Raw genomic sequence first — 19,042 nt, 5'->3', positions numbered from 1 at the left:
TATAGGTTCTAAGGAAATAAAACTATTGAGTTTAATAGATGAAGTTGGACTAGATCCAAGTATTAGACCTTTAGTTTTTGAGAACTCACATGATATGGCAAAAAGATCGGCTAGTCAAGTAAGTACAAGAGAAAAGTCGAGGAGAGAATTATTGAAATTCTACAAATCTGGACGAGCAAGTAAGTTATATGTGTGTTTAATTAAAATACAATTATCTAACATAATGATTTAGTTAAGACTAGGGGAAGCTCAGAAAGTTCTCTATTATGTAGAACAAAGTCAGACCTTCATGATAAATTGAAGGACAAACTCGATGAAAAGTCTGAAAAAAGTGACGATGGTTCAGTTACAGGTTCTTTATTGTCTTTTGAGTCAACTAAATCTAGCGGTCATATTGATGAACAAGGTGCAGCTAGTGAAGGTGATTTAGAACATGATAAAAGTGATAAGACCAAAAAAGGAATTAAAAGAAAACTTGCAGGCTTATATACAGGTTTAAGTAGATCTACTCCTGAATTAGGAGGAGTTGATGTAACTGAAAGAAGGCATAAACGTCAAAGTAGAGGTAAAAGTAAAAGGAAAGGGAAGCATGATAAACAAAAAAAAGGCAAGAAAAAGAAAGGTCTTCTTAAAAAATTAAGCAAATCACTTTCAAGTATATTCGATTCTGAAAATAGTTCTTCTTCAGATGAATCTTCTTCAGGCGAATCAGATTCTGACAGTATAGAATCAAGTAAATCACCCAAAGGTAAAAAAGGAGGTAAAATGAAAAAAGCTAAGAGTTTGTTATCTGAATTATATAGGAACGCTCAAGGCAAGGTAATAACTGGTGTAAACGCTGAAGATGATGAACCTCCTTTAAGTAGTAGAGTAACAAGCAGAGAAACTATCTTTAAAGAAGAGAAATACACACCCGGAGAGAAAAAAGATAAGAAAAAACATAAAAAACGGCATAAAGTAATGGAAGGTCTGAAAAAAGTTCTTAATAAGAATGATGGAAAAAAGGATAGTGATTCAGATTCAGATAGCGACTTTGAACATAGTAGTGATGTTTCTAGTAAAGGTACTGGAAAAAAGGATCATGATCAACCTTCAAATACTTTTGTTGTTACTGCTACTATTGAAGAAACAGGATCTAGAGACACTGGAGGTTCAGGAGGAGGATCTAGCGACACTGGAGGTTCAGGAGGAGGATCTAGCGGCACTGGAGGTTCAGGAGGAGGAAGCAGCGGAAGCGGAGAATCAGGAGGAGGATCTAGCGGCACTGGAGGTTCAGGAGGAGGATCTAGCGGCACTGGAGGTTCAGGAGGAGGATCTAGCGGCACTGGAGGTTCAGGAGGAGGAAGCAGCGGAAGCGGAGAATCAGGAGGAGGATCTAGCGGCACTGGAGGTTCAGGAGGAGGAAGCAGCGGAAGCGGAGAATCAGGAGGAGGATCTAGCGACACTGGAGGTTCAGGAGGAGGAGGCAGCGGAAGCGGAGAATCAGGAGGAGGATCTAGTGGCACTGGAGGTTCAGGAGGAGGATCTAGCGGCACTGGAGAATCAGGAAGAGGAAGCAGCGGAAGCGGTTCAACAAAAAGTCGATCAAGGCGTAGAGGCAGTAGTAGTTCAACAAAGGGTCGATCAAAGAGTGAAGGTTCAGGAGGAGGATCTAGCGGCACTGGAGGTTCAGGAGGAGGAAGCAGCGGAAGCGGAGAATCAGGAGGAGGATCTAGTGGCACTGGAGGTTCAGGAGGAGGAAGCAGCGGAAGCGGAGAATCAGGAGGAGGATCTAGTGGCACTGGAGGTTCAGGAGGAGGAAGCAGCGGAAGCGGAGAATCAGGAGGGGGATCTAGCGACACTGGAGGTTCAGGAGGAGGAAGCAGCGGAAGCGGAGAATCAGGAGGAGGATCTAGTGGTAGTGGAGAATCAGGAGGAGGAGGCAGCGGAAGCGGAGAATCAGGAAGTGGAGGATCAGATGGTGATGGAAATAATGGTGCGAAAAAAGATGTGAAAAAAAAAACAAAAGGTACTGTTGGTGATGACTCATTTCTGCCACCTCCCCCACCACCACTCTCAGTTTCCGGAACTTCAATTTCATTACCAAATTTAACAAGCGGAGGAAAAATTGAAAAATTAGGACCTAACGGTGACCTATTTTCTGAATTGCTAAAAAAGGGAGCCTCAAAATTGAAAAAAACCGATGATAGTAATAAACGTTCTAGTACTTTTCCGAGAAGCACTAGTGATCCTTTAGTGGAAGCATTAAAAAAAGCACTTGAAAAAAGGAGGAATGTTCTGGAAGCAAAAAATGATTCAAAAACCAGCAATAATAATGATGATGATTGGAATTGAGAGACTGTGTTTAACATATACGAAATTTTTATTTGAATTCCAACTTACAAATTTACTTAATTGGATTCGTTGTTATTGTTTCAGTATTGATGACATATCTGACCAAATAAGTGTTTACAATTAATGCTCATCTGTATTTTTAACTTAATTTATATTTGTAGGATCTAAACATAGCAAACACCAGAGTAACAATAACATTATAAATCTAAGAAAAACGTTAATTTTAATAAATAGTTCTAAACAAATTGTTATATATACTATTTTAATTTTTGCATGGTACTTACTTCAACTCATTCATTTTTCCTCAAATAACTAACTATTATAATGTAAAATAAATATTAAAGTACTAAAAAAAAAGCAAAAACATTGAGTTGTATTAGAGCTCAAATGATTAAAATAATCAATTATTTGTTTTAAACAGGTAACAGAAATTATAGCGATAATTAGGAAATGTTATATTACTAAAAGCTCGCTATTGTGAATGTATATTTCATATAAATTTATTGGTTTTTTTAATAAAAACAATCCTTTCCTTTCGCCATTTTTCATTAATATCTAATGATTATCTTTTTGTTGTCTTTGAAATTCATACTTAAACGATATTTTATATCTATTAGCATATAACAAGTACGTTACCGCCAGTAACTACACGTATATGTCTATAGGCATGTGACGAATACATGTATATGTATATGAATTCATAAATAAATAGAATGATAAACGATTGCAAATGCAAAATCTACAAATAATTTGTGTATGTATCATCTAAAAATAAGAGAAGAGAGATAAGAGTAAAAGTTAACATTTATTGCGCTATATATATATATATATATATATATATATATAATAAATATAAGTATATATATGTATGTTTATGGACAGAAAAATACAAGTGAAGCAAGTAGCTATTAATAGATACAGAAAAAGTTTATGAGTTTTATTTAAAATATATTAATAAATCCTTCAATATAAATTAAAAAACATACATTTGTTTAAATAAAATATATTTTAAACTTTAATTTATAATAACATATTAGTCAGTAATTAAATATAATAAAGGATTGGTTTATGGTCATATGTTTAATAGGCTAAAACGGATACAATAGAAGAAAGTACATAAGTTGACAAAGAAGATGAGGATTTTAAGAAAGGGTTCTTTTTTCTTTTTTTTTGTGATTCAGTATGTAATTATAAGTGCAGTAATATGCACAGAAAACGATGAAGAGTACCTGGGCATAAAAGGCATAACGAAGGAAAGAATCAAACAATTTGAAGAAATTATTAGAGAAAATAGTAAGGTAGATATTCCGAAATTAGAGGTAGTTAAAAGAAAAAAACCATATATTACGAGATTTCCAATGACAGAAGGAGATGAAATAGTAACTTCTGAACATGAAGGTTTATATAGAGGTGAATCTGTTGAGTATTCAGATCAGGAGGGTGACTTGTCTTACAAATCAGAGGACGAAGTACCCTTATCTAGTGATGTAGATGATATAGTTATTATGTCAGATGTGGATAAACAATACTCTGATGAGTCTAAAGAAGAGATTGATCCAAGAAGTGAATTGGAAGTTGAGGTAGATGAAAATGGTGACTTAGTGTCACATGACGAAGTACTTGATGTAAAGTCGAAGGAAGAAGGATCTGAAGATGAGGTTATAGAGAAGGAATTAACTAAAGCTGAATTAAAGAAGAAGAAAGCTGAAGAAAAGAGACTTGAGAAGGAGAGACAAAAAGAGGAGAAAAAATTAAACAAACAAAAAAAAAATGAAGAGAAGAAGAAAAAAGCTGCAGAGAAAGCTGGTGGAAAAGGTGGATTTAGAAACATATTCAAGAAAAGAAATGTTTGCGTCGGAAATAATGAAGATGATAATGACGAGAAATGCATCAAAAGAGGAAGAAAATTACTTGAAGACACTACAGTATCTTCGGGTAGCACCGTTGGTACGGAATCAGGTGATTCTGGCGAATCAAGTGGTGTTTATGACAAAGAGGCTTCTGAGGGTGATACAGTAATTGAAAAGAGAACATACGGTATTGAGGAATTTGGTTCAGAGGATGGTTCTGATGAAGAATTAAAGGGAGAATTCAGTGATAGTAATGAAATTGATAAGGCATACTTATCTTTAAGCGACAGCGAATTTAGAACAGAAAGAATTTCATCAGAGGAGTTACAGATAGACAACGACTCTGATTACACAGAATCAACGGGTAGAGATGAAAAAGATGATATTGAAGAGGGAAGAAAGTACAAAAAATTCACCTTCTCGGATGAAAGTGAAGATATTATTTCTGCAGAAAAGGCCGTGGAGTCATTGGAAGATATTGAAATAGAAAGTCTAACTGAAGGAGATGATTATGAAGGAAACTTGGGCAGTGATATCAGACAAAGAGCAGTGAGTTCGGATTCAGATTTTATGTCAAATGAATCGAGTGAGGCAACCAGTATTGATAATGAATCTGTATCGAGAAATAAGAAAATAATTTCTTCAATGGATGAAATCAATGACAGTGAAGATGAAGAAATTGATTCAAATGAATCTGTAGATGCCAAGTTAAGTGATAAATACGGAGAAAATGTTGAATCAAGCAACAAGATATCAGTATTCTTTAGAAAAATAAAGAATGCATTCAAGAGAAAGCCAAACTTAACACCAAATAAAGAATGTGGCTCGACAAAATGTGTAGACAAAGGCATAAAAAGCAGACTTAAATACACAAAAGATTTTGTTCCAAAAATATATTTACTTTCAAGAAACGTACCAAGGGATGAATTATATAGCATACCTGAGATATCGTCGAGTTTAAGATCGGAGTCAAATAGAATGGTATTTGCTTATCAATTAATGGACGGTAATTTAATACCTTCATCTTCATTAGCTTCGAGTTCAAAGAGCTTTATTACTAGAAGATGGGGAAAGAAGATCCAGAGGAAGCTTGTTAGGTTAAGAGAAGAGTTTGACAAATTAAAGAGCAGACTTAGCGAAATGTATCACGAAGGTGTCGTCAGGGGTGAATTTGAATTGTTTATTGAAGAAATTGACGACTTAACTATTATGCTCTACTTTGCTGCAAAAGAATTCCCTTCAAGCACTAAGTTTTCAAATATTGCAAGAGATATACTCAGATTCCCTGAAGTTGTTGCCTCTCCAGGAGAAAGACTTTTGTCTATTTTCAAACAAGCAAGAAAATCATCGCCAAAGTGTGAAAGGGGAAGGTGCAAAGAGAGCAAGAGTAGCCTTGAGCAATTAGAGATTAAGAAACTCAGAAAGAGAATGGGATTTATCAAAAAGAGATACAATTCTTTGAATTAGATAATAAAATAAGAAGAATGCAATTATTTGCATTATGAATTATATTCTAAAATAGTTTCTTAATAATCTTACCGATCACAATTCCAACACAAATACAGCTCAATATTGGCTTTCAGTGAGATGAACATAGTTTAATCTAAAGGTGTACGTAGTTTTTTGAATTAGTGTTTCGATAGATTGCCATTTTGAGGCATATGATAAATATATATTTTGTATTACAATGTCGATTAAGTGTTCCAAAAGAAGAAAAAAAACGGCCATTATCGTCATGTTTAAAAACTAAATTACATCATTTAACCAGGATACTTGTGCACTCACTTATTATTCTGAACATGACCACATTATTCTTCATTTACTAACTGTATCTAGCAATTTTTTTTTGTCGTTGATTACTAGGCCCCGCCAATATGTTTCAATTGCATGCATGCATGTTCACTGTATAAAGTTGGAAAAATGATGCTACCCGCTTTAAATGCCGGTATATTACCCTGACTACCGCCCAAAATAACACAAATAAGATGACCTTATTTAAGTAAATTGTGGCATTGAGTAGGAATATAATGTATTTGTTTTCTTTTTTACATGTGTAAATATAAAGTACTATCATGATTTGAGAGGAGTTTTACATTTATCAGAAGACCAGACTTAATGTTATGAGCGTTATTTGTGCACTTGTGGAAATAAGTAAAGTTTAAGTAGAGAAAACTTGAATTTTCAGGGTTTTTCTCTCAAGTTTATTTTAAACCTCTGATACATATCTCAGCAAAAAAAAAGAAAGACGATTTATCAGACTTTTTGTGATATTGGATTTAATTGCCAGTACCAAATATAAACTTAATACGCTGACCATCATATGTACATTGTTGCTTTTTAATACATTCCTTTTTATAGTTAATGTAATATATATAAACAGATAAAAGCTCTGAAATTCGCTAGTTAATTTTGCAATTTGAATATGCAAAATTAGAGATTTTTTAGTGTAAGAATAATATAAGGTTACATGTTTACATTAATATCAAGTTTACTGACTTTGTTTTAAAATAAATAGCTTGATGAAACAAATCAACTATTATGAGTACAAACAGTCACTACATTAGTAATGGCGGTAATGAAGCTATTAATTTAAGTACAAATATGCATGCAAATGTGAATAATATAAATAATTACCTAATAAACCAGGAACATGGTATTTCAGTGGGAAAATATAAAGAAGATCATGGAAATAGGAAGTTTGAGGACAATTCAAAGACAAAAGAAGCAATATTATTGGAAGAGGAAGAAATAACATGGGGTCAAGTATTTAATATGATGTACTCAGATGCCAAAGATATAATATCTCCACTTTCAAAGATAATAGATTATGTTGCACCTGATCCGAACGAGGAAGATTCAAAATTTGCCAAAATGGCATTTGAAGAAAAAATGTCTGGGAAAATTAAAAAACCGATAATGAAATATAAAATGGGTAGTCCTGATACAATGTGTGTTTTAAATGATCACAACATAGGTAATGACAACAGTACTGTTAAAGGATTAGAGTCAATTTACACTCACGAAAAATGCAAGAGTGCGTCAAATATAAAAAAAAGGGGCTTAATAGGTAACCTAATAGAGGAAAATGTGAACAGTGCTATGGAAATATTAAAGTCAGCGAATAATGATGAAAAAAGTAGTGGTTCGGTTTGGGATGTGAAAAAATATGATGAAAAAAGAGATAATATAAATGACACATATTCACCAGGGACAAAGCAAACCCCAAGCACTTATTATAATACAGACTCATCCCCTAACTCAGTAGTTTCGGGAAAAGAAGACAGCTTTCAATTAAAAGATAGTAGTCATAATAAAATAGCAGGTAAGAAAGATGAAGAAGACGGGAGTGAAGGAATTGAATGTGAAACCTGTGAATATGATCATGCTGAATTAGACTGTAAAGGAGATAATGTTAAAAGCCCAAAGTTAAGTGTAGTTATTCCGAGACTTTCATTATTAGATGAAAATATTCCTGAATTTAAAGGTAGGAGAATATTAAGTAACGACTCCCTTTTTAGGGATGACACTGTCTCTGATAGGATTAAAAACATTGAGAATAAAGCTCTGAAGGACATTAATAGAAGAGGAAGTCACACTGACCGTTCAAGAGCAGATTCAAATAATGTGAGTGTTGTGAATAACGAGGACTTTTCAAACTCTGCAAGAATGTTAGAAAGTGGAATTCAAAATTGTGATATAAAAGACTCGGTTCTTTATAGAATCAACAAGAACGGAAACGTTTCCAAACCATATTACCATTCACATGCCTACACAATGGAAAACATTTCAAACACCATTCAAAGACCAATATCAAGATCAATTGAAAAAATATTAAATTTATATTCTAAAGAAGAGTTAGAAAGGATTAAGAGTTTTGTAAGAAAAGCAAATGAACTTGTATATGAGGGTCCTTTAGAAAGAAAGAACTCTTGGTCTTGGGGTTACAAATTAAGATGGGTTAAGATTTACAATTGCGAGATGCATTACTTTCTGTCTCCAAAGGAGTCTAGAATAAGAGGAAAAAACCCTCTTGGTGTTATTAATTTTAAGGTAGCAGAGTGGAGTCTAAATATATCAAATAACGACGATAAAACATTCACAATTGTTTCTTATGGAAATAACAGGAATGGAAGGGGGTATCAATGGAGAATTCCAGAAAATTCAGAGCAATCCAGGAAGTCCTGGACAAACAGAATTGAGAAAATTCTTAAAGCAACTGCCTTTATGCAACAACTTAAAGGTGTTATCAAGTTACCTATTTAGAAACCAATGTTCATGTATAAATGTGTGTTTTCTGACTAACTTCACAATTCATAAGGTTTAATAAAATAGTAATTACAGTGAAGATGAAAAAGTAGGTATACAAGTCGTTTAAATTAAATTATTGTGAACAACTAAGTAGAGAATAATTTTATATACTGTGATTCAGTATCGTTTGTGGTTGTTGAAAATTACACGTAGTTAGCAGATAATCATTAATCAGTATATAAAATTTATATCTGTTTGTTTTTTTTAATAAATCTCCAGTATAGTTGAGAAATAACTCAATTGTTCACTTCGTACTACTAATGGTCAGTTTGATTTGAACTGTTATTTCTGACAAATGAGTCTTTACGTTTGTCACTGTATGTATAAATGCATCTGTCGTGAAGTTCTGAAAAACAAGTGTTATTTCTAACAGGTTTGGGGTTATCTAAATATAAAATGGTATCGCAATAGGGAATGTCTCCTTGAACAACGTTGTCGTTTTCTAAACTAGTTTTTACGCATGTGTTTCTATTTACGGAATATTCATCCTTATTAAACATTTGTACTTTCGTATTCGAATCTATTTCTATATAATTTCTTTCAAAATCCAAAGACTTTTTTACATCTTTGTCATTAATTGTCCTGCTCTTATATGTTTTACCTGTAATACCGTCGTGAAATCTTAATATTTGTACGTTATTTGCAAATGTGTTATTAGATCCATCTCCTTTCGCTGAATTGCTGTAATCAAATGAACCATTATTTTCAAACCTATTGCTTACTATTCTTCCATATTGATTATTTTTACTAGTTATCATTCCTGCTTCTTTTCCTGAAAATGCTTGAACTCTTGAAAAACCAATATTATTTGTAAATATATTAGATGCTATTACAGGTTCAAATACAGTACTTGATAAGTCGTCAATACCTATTATATCGTCGTTACTATATACACTTTTAGTCAAACTTCTAATATCAGTTCTTTCAAACGAATTATGCTCTTTCGATGAGCATTCGCTCATTCCCGCACTTAAACTTGCTCTTCTACTTTCTTCTCTAATTTGCATACTCGAACTCGGCCTTAAAGAACCCTTTCTTTGAAAATTTGGACATGATCTGCTGTAATCGCGTGTTCTTCTCCTGGACAAACTATAACCTGAATTCTCTCTTTCCTTTTTCTCAAATCCAAACGATAAAGGAGAAAATAACTTAGACCAACCAGACTTTTCTTTCTTGGTTGCATCCGCAATTGAAGTTGAGCTCTTCAGTGTTAACAAACCTATCATACTTGCAGATGCAGTCCTTCCTCCGGCAAATGACGATTTTCGTCTGCCATTATTCCTTTTTGTTGCAGAACTAGACTCACTTCTTCTCATTTAGAGGCAAAAAATTCAAAAAAAAGTAAAAGCACTTGTATAATACGATACACAACCTAATTTTAATATTAATTTAGCCCGATCAGGAGTGATGATATGTCTTACTTTGTACACCTTTCTATTCTTTTTTAATTCGCATTATTTTTACATGATCAGAAAAATCCTTGGCGCCACTCTCAAATGTAATAATCTTTTAAACTAAACCTCTATCTGACTATTATTGCTTTTATTTGTCGTTCGAAACATTTAAAAAAGTACTTTTGAGTTTTTAAAATAAATGACTGCATTGCCACGTTCATTCTATTAATACTTCTACAGTTATCATCCTTTCTTTTTTGTGGTTCATTTAAATTAGTATGTTATTTTGTGATATCTAAACTAAAACAAACACAACAAAAAGGCAATTGTATAACAAAAGAGAAAGCACAAACCAGAGGGAAATTAGTACTAATTACATATTAGTTCAAACCCTATGTATCCAATTCTGAAATCTAGAAATTTACACTTATTTATCTCAGATTTTTTGTCATAACATTATTTTCTTACATAGTACACATTGTACTACGGGTTTGTGAACACTTATTTTACATGTAAAATAAATTCAGCTTTGGCGGGAAAACATGCAAGTAAAAAAAGTTCAGGATAAAATAATTAGTTGAAACGGAACAACTCAATTTACTTATATTATTTGATAAATAGAAGAACCACAAATAATTTGAAGTTTTGCCGACATAATATTGGAATCCCACATAACTAGTGTACTCGTCGCATGTTTAAAGCGAAAGGTGAATGTGAGACTTAAATTGATTAACTAAAGAGAGAAACATTAAAAAATTAGCGTATATTTAAAAAAGAAAATGTTGAATTAGACTTTAAATATATTATATTTGTGTCAAAAATAAATTATGTAAAAAATGGAAACAAGAAGCAGAACACATACAGAAGAATTAAGTGAAAGTATTGACAGTTCTGATATAATAGATGAATTGGAATCTGTTTTGTCAAATGAAATAATAGAGAAACTCGAATCTAATGAGTCTGAAAAAAATAAAGAGGGTGATTTTGAGAATATATGTGACTTAGTTGAATTATTAGATCTTACATTAGTAATATGGTTAAGAGAAATGTATGTTAAATACAAACTTCCATATTTTGTGTCATTGTACTATCTTGAAATTTCAGATTATATGACAAATGAAGCGGAAGAATTAATAATTAAAGAAGCAAACCATGAATAAAAGATATGAAACGACATAAATAATTTAAGTTAATAAATATAATACGGCTTTTAATCAAGTTTTTAGATTTGTTCGGCCACGGTTATGGCAATATTAACATTTGGAATTGTTATTTAACTCTTTTTTGATAATTATATACAATCATTAACTTTACTCCATTTAATTTTACTTTGTGCTTGTATAATTCAACTAATTTTAACTGTTTTGGAACATAGGGATGTTGCTCAAGTATTTTTAGAATTTAACTTACATTTAATAGCACCATACCTCACTTGTATTAAATATAAACGCTTCGGAAAAGATTAACCTTTTTGTAACCCGGAAATAAATATCGAAATAATGTGTTTGGTTATTTGTTTTAGAGTTACCTATAATAGATGAATTTTTTTCAAACAATTTATGAAATGGAACAATTAAAAATAAAACTGCACATTTTTCCCTTAAATTATAATTCCTGCTTGCAATAGATATATTTAAAAGTGATTCAGTTATTTTTAAATAAACTGAAGCAAAAAACATGCCATTAAGAACGGCTATCTAATGAATTAATCAGAAACTAGGTTAAATATTTTTTTTCAGTGGAGATTTAATATTAATCTTTTATACACAAAAATTAGTTTTTGCTATAAATTCTCTAATTTTAATTTATTAAACCTAATTCATTTTGTTACTAAATTTATTTCAAAGAAATTGCATATCAAATAATCTTAATAAAACCTCATTTTCTTCATACTAATATTGAAAATGACAATGTCAGGGTTTCTTACTACAACAACCGGTATTCATAAATCATCTTATGTTTCTAAATTTTCTATTTTGTCGATATATAAGCATTCAAAACAGTATTAATTGTATATTTACACAAATAACTATTTATTGCTTATTTGACTCAAAAAATATCAAATTATATATATAACAGACTATTATTTGAAAGATATAGTACTGTATTTTAGTTTAAGGTTGTTTCTTCCATCAATTAATATGAAAGCTCTTATAATAGGAAAAAGGAATTTTCAAGGTCAAATTTCCTGTGTAAAATGAGTCATGATGTTCAATTAATATGTACATCTAATCAAGTACTGTAAAATAGATATTATGTAAATTCTATTTAATTCAAAAGTAATTTCTAAACAAAAAAAGGATAGTGCATATAATTCTTAAAATCAGGAACCACAATAAGTATGTTCTATAATTACATATAAATTGAGTAACTAAATATTCCTGTTTCAAGAATTTAAATTGCGTGAATATTCCAAATATGCTTTAGCACTTATTGAAGTCAGCTCAGAACTACAATTACTTTTTTTTTGTTATTATCTTGAGATGACCATTTACTTTGGTTAATAATTGTAACGAGAATATACCCACATGTATTCATACCCAAAAAAATCATAGTATACGTATAACACCAACTTTATCATAAAATTTGGTGGGAGAAACAGTCACAAAATTATTCTAGTGGAAAATAAATAATAAAAACAATAATTAAAAGAGATGTAATTGCTAGTAGGATAATGATCTATTTCAGTAAGCTTGAAACATGGGAGTAAATTTGTGGAATGTTCATTAATAATATACAAATAGTCGGCGAAAAGAAAAGTACTGTTAAAAATGACTCAAATGCACCAAAAAGGAACTTCTCTGTTTGAATATAAACAATCACAGAAGTGACAATAGGTACAAATGCCAGAACTTTGAACGAATCCTTTTTAAGTACCTCCCACAAAGTTTTTTTCGATGGAATAAAGTTTAAAAAGAAAAAAACGGCCGGGTCAGTTGAGAACTTGCTTCTAAGTTTGTCAATCCACTTATATCTTCTTTTAATTAATATTGTTTTCTTGTTTGATAAATAATATGTAGAAATGGCAATTCCAAGAGAACCAATATTTTCAAGTCTAGGTGTCATTTCTGAATTGTAGTATACATCGTAAAGCCAAAGTAATTTACTTCCTGTTGCAATAGAGTATATGACTATGCTGCCAATTAAAATTTTTATCAAGGTTGAGAATCTAAAATGATGGATAGAACCTTTTCCTGTTATGAACTCCAAAGACGAGTCCCAAACACCGAATATAAAAAAACAAGAGTATGAGTAAAATTTTGCGACAACGTGATTCTTGTCATATGTAAATAAACATGGAATAATGTAAACAAAAGCCCCAATAAATATGTGAAATATGATGCATGTATTGTAATTATGAACAAGTGATGTAAGTAAATCTGCAAAACCAAATAGCTGTATGCAGAGTATATATACCCAACATAGTCTTAGAGGATAAGTGACTTGAATAGCTCTACCATTGTTAATTGCGACTATAAATAAATGAAAAAAAATAAAAAGAATGTTTGTCCATAAAATTGTAAAAAATCTAAATCTCTTTGAGAAGGAGTGAGTATTCTCTAATTCTTCGTACAATTCCCTAAGATGACTTTCTTTTCTCACAATTCTATGAGTTTTGAGTTCTTCTTTGTCCAACAGCAGAGCGTCATTTATTTCATTATTTGAAAGTGAAGAGTCATTTGGAGCGTGTTCCTTCATATTCCTGATCTTCTGGGAAGAACAAAGGATTGAGACTGCAATAGGAAATAGTATTATTTTAATTAAAGGTATTGATATCCAAAACATGATTGCATTTATTAATTTGGAACGCAGGAAGTTTGACGATAAAGAATATTTCATATAATCAATATATAAACCATAAAATCTCTTAAAACCTATGTTGTCATCAACATAGACACCTCTGGATGTCCATTTTGGAAGCTCTGGAAGAAAATACGTTGATACTGGAAATACACCAAAAAGAATGCACATAAACAGTGGGAAGTATTTAGATATACTTGAAAATAAAACGTGACGGAACTTAAAAGGAGAACTAAAGTAAAAGTTTCTCCCAAGAATATAGAAAAAGAAAAATACCGAGAAACTCAACCAGAGACCAATGTATTTGAGAAGTGTCTTCGAGAAATAAGAAAAATTCGGATTCTCGTTACAAACGTCTACTATTGATATTATGATCATCAATAAAAGTGAAATAGTCTTTAGGTGACCGTTTGTTAGGCAGTTTACCTTAAATTCAAAAATATAGTCATTTTGAGTAGTATCTGCTTCCAGTTCATTCATTTCTGCTTATAAAAAAAATGTCAACTCTTTATAACTAAATAATATTTTGTTCGCTCTCCTTGCTATATAATGAATAATAACGCCAATTCTATTTCGCAAACTTATTAGTACTTGCTACATTAGTATGAACACATGTACTGAAATAATAAAACTCTGTCTGTTTTATCAACTCTCTAATGAAAAATCTGTTTAATTAATTGACTATATACCAACCTACACTTTTTCTCCCTGTAATTTTTGTATTTACTTTCTGGAAACCAGACAAAGGCGCCATATTTATGATCTCTTTCCATATTAAGGTACATATGTTGGCATCTCGTGGAAGTAAAACTACATAGGTTTATTTAGCTCTGTATCGTAATCTTGCAGCGTGCTATGCTGAATTCCCTGATCACTTCTCAATACGCACGAGTTGTTTTATTAATTTTTTCTGTAATCAACCATATCCATTAAAGACTATGGGAGGTATCGAAATGGCGCCAACACTGATCTTAAATGAATAAATTTGCATATCAAATACTTCAAAGCGAAAAATCACCAATTCAAGCCGCAAAGTAGGTACTGATGCACTACTAGCTTTGATTAAAGTATTTTTGTGGATGCAAGTAAAGTATGTTGTTGAAGCTGTTGTCTGCAATTTATGAGAATTTTGTCGGGCAAGACGCAATTGAGGATATTAAAGTTTTTTCTTTCTTTTTTTGTGGATAGATATATATACTTTCTTCCTATTACAATTTTTAATTTGTTTATTGTTTAAATGTTTCTCTGGAAGAGGATTAATGAACGATGTGTGGAGGAGAGTTGCAACGAATATGTGATAGTAAGTTTTTTTCATTTCGTCTCTATTTCGTCTGAGTCTGGGTCTGACAAGAAAATGTTTTTTTGGTTCGAGGCGTTTTTCTTTCCACATTAAAATAAATTGAAACAATTTGAGTGCCCTTCCAGGCTCAGTATATTTCACATGCAGATGAAGACGTAAAGTAAATGCAATAACTCAACACTTTTGCTAATTTAAATATAATAGAGTGGTTCAGAAAACAAAGTCATTTCGGGAGATAAAAATCGAGGAAGGCCTCCGAATATTAGAGAAATAGGAAGAGCTTCATGGCTTTATGTAAGTTATTTAAAAAGTCACTTCGAAATTGGATTTTACTTTATATATATCAATATAGTTACATAGCATGGCAAATAGGTACCCGGAAAATCCAGACGATATTATAAAAAAGGTATGTTGCTTTTGGAATCAAAATTATAAAGTTTATCATAACACACACTTTGTTTAAAAATAACACAAAAAATTGTCATTTGTAAATGTTATAAAAACTTTTTAATTCAAAATTTAATTTTGTAATTTTGCCTAAATACTAGAAATATGGCGACTGGATAAGGGATTTTTCAGAAGTTTATCCGTGTAAAACCTGTAGAAACGGCATGAAAAAGTTAATTAAGGCGTTTCCCCCAAAGTAAGTTTCTTTTTATTTTAAGCTAGGATAAATATAAAGTGTACCTAAATTTCAAACGTAAATGATACGAAACGAAAATTAACTGTGTTTAGACTGGACAATAGGAGAGACTTTGTATTGTGGATGTGCGATTTTCACAACAAGATAAACAAAGACTTAGGATTGAATGAATTTAAATGCGACTACAAAGATTTGCTAGGTAGATTCACGAATTAAAACGTTTATAAAATTCGAGCACATAATATTTATAAATCATTCAAAATAAGCAATTTTTTTGTTTCTTACAGGATCAAGCTTTGAAAACAAATTAAAAAAACACTTCTAACTTAGTTTTGCTCAGAAATTAATCCGTTATTCGGCTGAATGATCTTGTCCTCAACTCCACATTTAACGTTATTAACTGGAGCTTCAGCCTTACTGCTGTTCACCGATTTATCGTTCGCAGAAACGTGTTCAGGTTGATTGTTAGAAGTTTTGTTTAACTCATTTCTTTTAATAGCTTTAATAATATAGTCTACTCTTTTGTAAATATCGTTTGCATCTCTTGTTTTAATAAACCAATTAAAACTAAAAATGTGGTCATTTTTAATTGCTGAAAGTATTTGGTCCCAGTTGCCATACCCAAATATGAGCGTATAGTTTAGAATATATCTGTCCTCAATAGGAGTAAAATTCATGTTCTTCCCCTGTTTACTGTATATATTTAGGCTCTCAAGATCCAACTCCGTCCATGGATCGCAGTACTGAGAAAGCTTTCTCTTAATTATTTCAATAAATTCCTGTTTCCTTCTTAAATCTTCCTTGTTAGATTGAATTCGCTTAATGTATTTATTCCAGTCAGTAAGCTCTTCCGGACCTCTTTCCATAAACACACTTACATATTCCTCGACCTCTTTCTTGTCCTTATTTGGAAAATAATTAGATATAGCAGAAATATTTTCAATACCCTTTGACTCGATCGCTCTTAAAAGCAAATTAAACTCTTTTCTTGTCCAGTTCTTAAATCCGCCTTGAATAAGTCTCTTTTTTTCCTCCTTTTCCTCAATAGTTAAGTCTTTGACCTCACTATTACTCAAAGGAATGTCAGTTTCCGGTATCAAAAGGGAATTCTCATCTATAAACACCATATGACTCTTCTGAGACAACTTTACAAGACCTGAATTTATCTCAGATAAGTATCTGGCTTCTTTGTTATGCAACTCCATAATTCGTTTCTTATCGTAAAACTGCCATTCATACATTTGTGGAAGTTTATCTAGTCCCCTCAAACTGCTTTGTTTATTTATATATTTGTTTATTAATTTTAATGTATAGTTCTCCATTCTTCCTCTTCTCCTCTCCTCACGTTCTTGATCTATTTTTTCTATTGATATCTTTCCCCACGCCTGTCTGTCTTGCTGTTTTTGTATTTCATTATAGTCTATTCCCTCAAATTCATAAAGCGAGTTTATAGACTGATTTCCAGCACCGTCTCCAGATGTGTGCCTTTTGTCAACACCGTCCCTTCCTTGAGTGTGATTATTTAAACTAAAGTTTAGCAAGGAACCTTGGATGTGTTTTTGTACCTTCATTTGCAAAGACTCTGTTCTCTTCTCGCCACCTGATATAATTGCTTCTATGTCTTCATCTGTAATATTTACGTTTGTAGTCTTTAATATCTCGTTGGCACCATACTGTATCATATTCATCAGTTCGTTTTTAGAAAGAACGTTTGAGTTGTTTTCCACGGACAAGGGCAAACCGCCACAGCCTCCTGCTCCGCTGGCTCCTGGTCCCTTAAGTCTCCCTTGTTGAATAATAGCAAAGTCCAACTGAAGCTTTAAATTCGCTCGTTCTATGATCTTCTCCTCAATTGTGTGCTCATGACACAGTCTAAATACAAATACAGGCTTTTTTTGCCCAATTCTATGAGCTCTATCCATAGCCTGAAGATCTACTTGTGGATTCCAATCTGAATCATAGAGAATAACAATATCCGCAGTGGCCAAATTAATACCCAAGCCACCGGCTCTTGTTGACAACAAAAAAACAAGTTTATTACTTCCCTCTTTGTTAAAGTCGTATATTTGTTTATCTCTATCGTCTCCAGATGTGTTGCCATCTATTCTACAGTATGGATATTTCCTCATATAACAATAATCCTCAAGTATGTCCAAAACTCTTGACATTTGACTGAATATTAATATTCTACTGCCGTTTTTGATCAATTTCTTAATTAAACGGTCCATTAATATCATTTTTCCAGAATTCTCAATAACATGCTCGCCAAAGGGATCAACAGTCTTATCTTCGTAACCATCAAATAAGTATGGGTGGTTACACGCCTTTCTTAGTTGCATTGCAAGGTTAATAAGCCTCAATTTACCTCCCTCTTTCTCCTGTAATGCATCAACATTTTTAGAAAGCAAGTCTTTGTATAAATTTCTTTGCATATTTGTAAGTGGTACGTACAGCAATATCTCTTTTTTAGGTGGAATGTCTATCTCAACTTCTGACTTTACCCTCCTAAGCATAAATGGACGCAATATTTTGTGGAACCTGCCAATAATAGTCTTCTCATCCTCCTTATTTTGGGATTCAAACAAGCCCTCGAATTCGTATGACGATGTGAATATCTCCGGATACAAAAAATTTAACAGTGACCACAGCTCTCGCAAACTGTTTTGCAGTGGAGTTCCGGTCAACAAAAGTCTGAATTGAGTTTTCAACATCCTTACGGTCTGACTTAACTTAGATGCTTCGTTCTTTATTCTATGTGCCTCGTCTATTATCACAGAGTGGTAGTTTCTTTTCATAAACCACGACTTCTCCTTGAGCAGCATTTCATATGAAGTCACAATTACGTCGCAAGTCCCATTTGGTGAATTTCTATTGTCTACGTTAACTAACGTCGAGTTCATTAATTCGCTTCTTTCTTCTCCATTTCCCAGGAACTTTACCGCATTTATGCTCGGACAAAACCTTTTTATCTCATTCATCCAGTTTCCTATTGTGGATTTAGGGGATAGTACCAAGTGCAAACCCTTTATCTTCCTGTATTCCCTTAAATATGCCATTAGCGATATTGATTGAAACGTTTTTCCCAAACCCATCTCGTCCGCCAGTATTCCATTCAGTCCTCCCTCATACAAATTAATCAGCCAGTTTAGACCCTCTAACTGATAGGGTTTTAGTCGGCCATTCTCTATGCAAGCTGGCTGTACCTGCAAACGGGTATGTGTTCTGTATCCATACATTTCCTCCTCAGTTTCTCTAAATAATTCGGTATCGTCTTCTTTGTTCATAATATGCTCGTGTTTGTTTCCTACTTTTAATTCTTTGTCTCCCTCTTTTTTATGCACTCTTTCTGCAGACTCGAAATTTTTTTTTCTACCAAATTCATCGTCATCAACTCCGTGTCTCTCAACTTTAT

The 19,042-nt window shown here is 32.4% G+C and overlaps 8 protein-coding genes across 8 annotated transcripts; 5 read left to right on the top strand and 3 right to left on the bottom strand.

The window, feature by feature from the left end:
• Positions 1-13: 13 nt before the first annotated feature.
• Positions 14-2,334, top strand: FG386_003391 (uncharacterized protein; the record flags this gene model as incomplete). The annotated part of the gene is made up of 2 exons (XM_067342705.1): positions 14-179; positions 233-2,334. Coding segments are annotated over 2 exons (2,268 nt in total), but the record flags the coding sequence as incomplete, so codon positions are not given.
• A 1,133-nt stretch (positions 2,335-3,467) lies between these two features.
• Positions 3,468-5,651, top strand: FG386_003390 (uncharacterized protein; the record flags this gene model as incomplete). Its single annotated transcript, XM_067342704.1, has 1 exon — positions 3,468-5,651. One exon carries the CDS (start codon positions 3,468-3,470, stop codon positions 5,649-5,651), a length of 2,184 nt encoding a protein of 727 aa, XP_067196717.1.
• A 1,071-nt stretch (positions 5,652-6,722) lies between these two features.
• FG386_003389 (pleckstrin homology domain containing protein) lies at positions 6,723-8,447 on the top strand (the record flags this gene model as incomplete). Its single annotated transcript, XM_067342703.1, has 1 exon — positions 6,723-8,447. One exon carries the CDS (start codon positions 6,723-6,725, stop codon positions 8,445-8,447), a length of 1,725 nt encoding a protein of 574 aa, XP_067196716.1.
• A 302-nt stretch (positions 8,448-8,749) lies between these two features.
• Positions 8,750-9,808, bottom strand: FG386_003388 (uncharacterized protein; the record flags this gene model as incomplete). The annotated part of the gene is made up of 1 exon (XM_067342702.1): positions 8,750-9,808. One exon carries the CDS (start codon positions 9,806-9,808, stop codon positions 8,750-8,752), a length of 1,059 nt encoding a protein of 352 aa, XP_067196715.1.
• A 914-nt stretch (positions 9,809-10,722) lies between these two features.
• FG386_003387 (uncharacterized protein) lies at positions 10,723-11,046 on the top strand (the record flags this gene model as incomplete). Its single annotated transcript, XM_067342701.1, has 1 exon — positions 10,723-11,046. One exon carries the CDS (start codon positions 10,723-10,725, stop codon positions 11,044-11,046), a length of 324 nt encoding a protein of 107 aa, XP_067196714.1.
• Positions 11,047-12,565: 1,519 nt separating this feature from the next.
• On the bottom strand, positions 12,566-14,167 carry FG386_003386 (uncharacterized protein; the record flags this gene model as incomplete). Its single annotated transcript, XM_067342700.1, has 1 exon — positions 12,566-14,167. The coding sequence occupies one exon, from the start codon at positions 14,165-14,167 to the stop codon at positions 12,566-12,568; it is 1,602 nt and encodes a 533-aa protein (XP_067196713.1).
• Positions 14,168-14,924: 757 nt separating this feature from the next.
• FG386_003385 (Erv1 / Alr family protein) lies at positions 14,925-15,800 on the top strand (the record flags this gene model as incomplete). Its single annotated transcript, XM_067342699.1, has 4 exons — positions 14,925-14,987; positions 15,192-15,281; positions 15,340-15,393; positions 15,735-15,800. The coding sequence occupies 4 exons, from the start codon at positions 14,925-14,927 to the stop codon at positions 15,798-15,800; spliced, it is 273 nt and encodes a 90-aa protein (XP_067196712.1).
• Positions 15,801-15,956: 156 nt separating this feature from the next.
• FG386_003384 (uncharacterized protein) lies at positions 15,957-19,031 on the bottom strand (the record flags this gene model as incomplete). The annotated part of the gene is made up of 1 exon (XM_067342698.1): positions 15,957-19,031. A coding segment is annotated over one exon (3,075 nt), but the record flags the coding sequence as incomplete, so codon positions are not given.
• Positions 19,032-19,042: the final 11 nt, after the last annotated feature.

Source organism: Cryptosporidium ryanae (genome assembly GCF_009792415.1).
Source record: "Cryptosporidium ryanae isolate 45019 chromosome Unknown contig_79, whole genome shotgun sequence".
NCBI lineage: Eukaryota > Apicomplexa > Conoidasida > Eucoccidiorida > Cryptosporidiidae > Cryptosporidium > Cryptosporidium ryanae.
The sequence above is the reverse complement of the archived record's forward strand: the minus strand, read 5'-3'. Positions and strand labels throughout refer to the sequence as shown.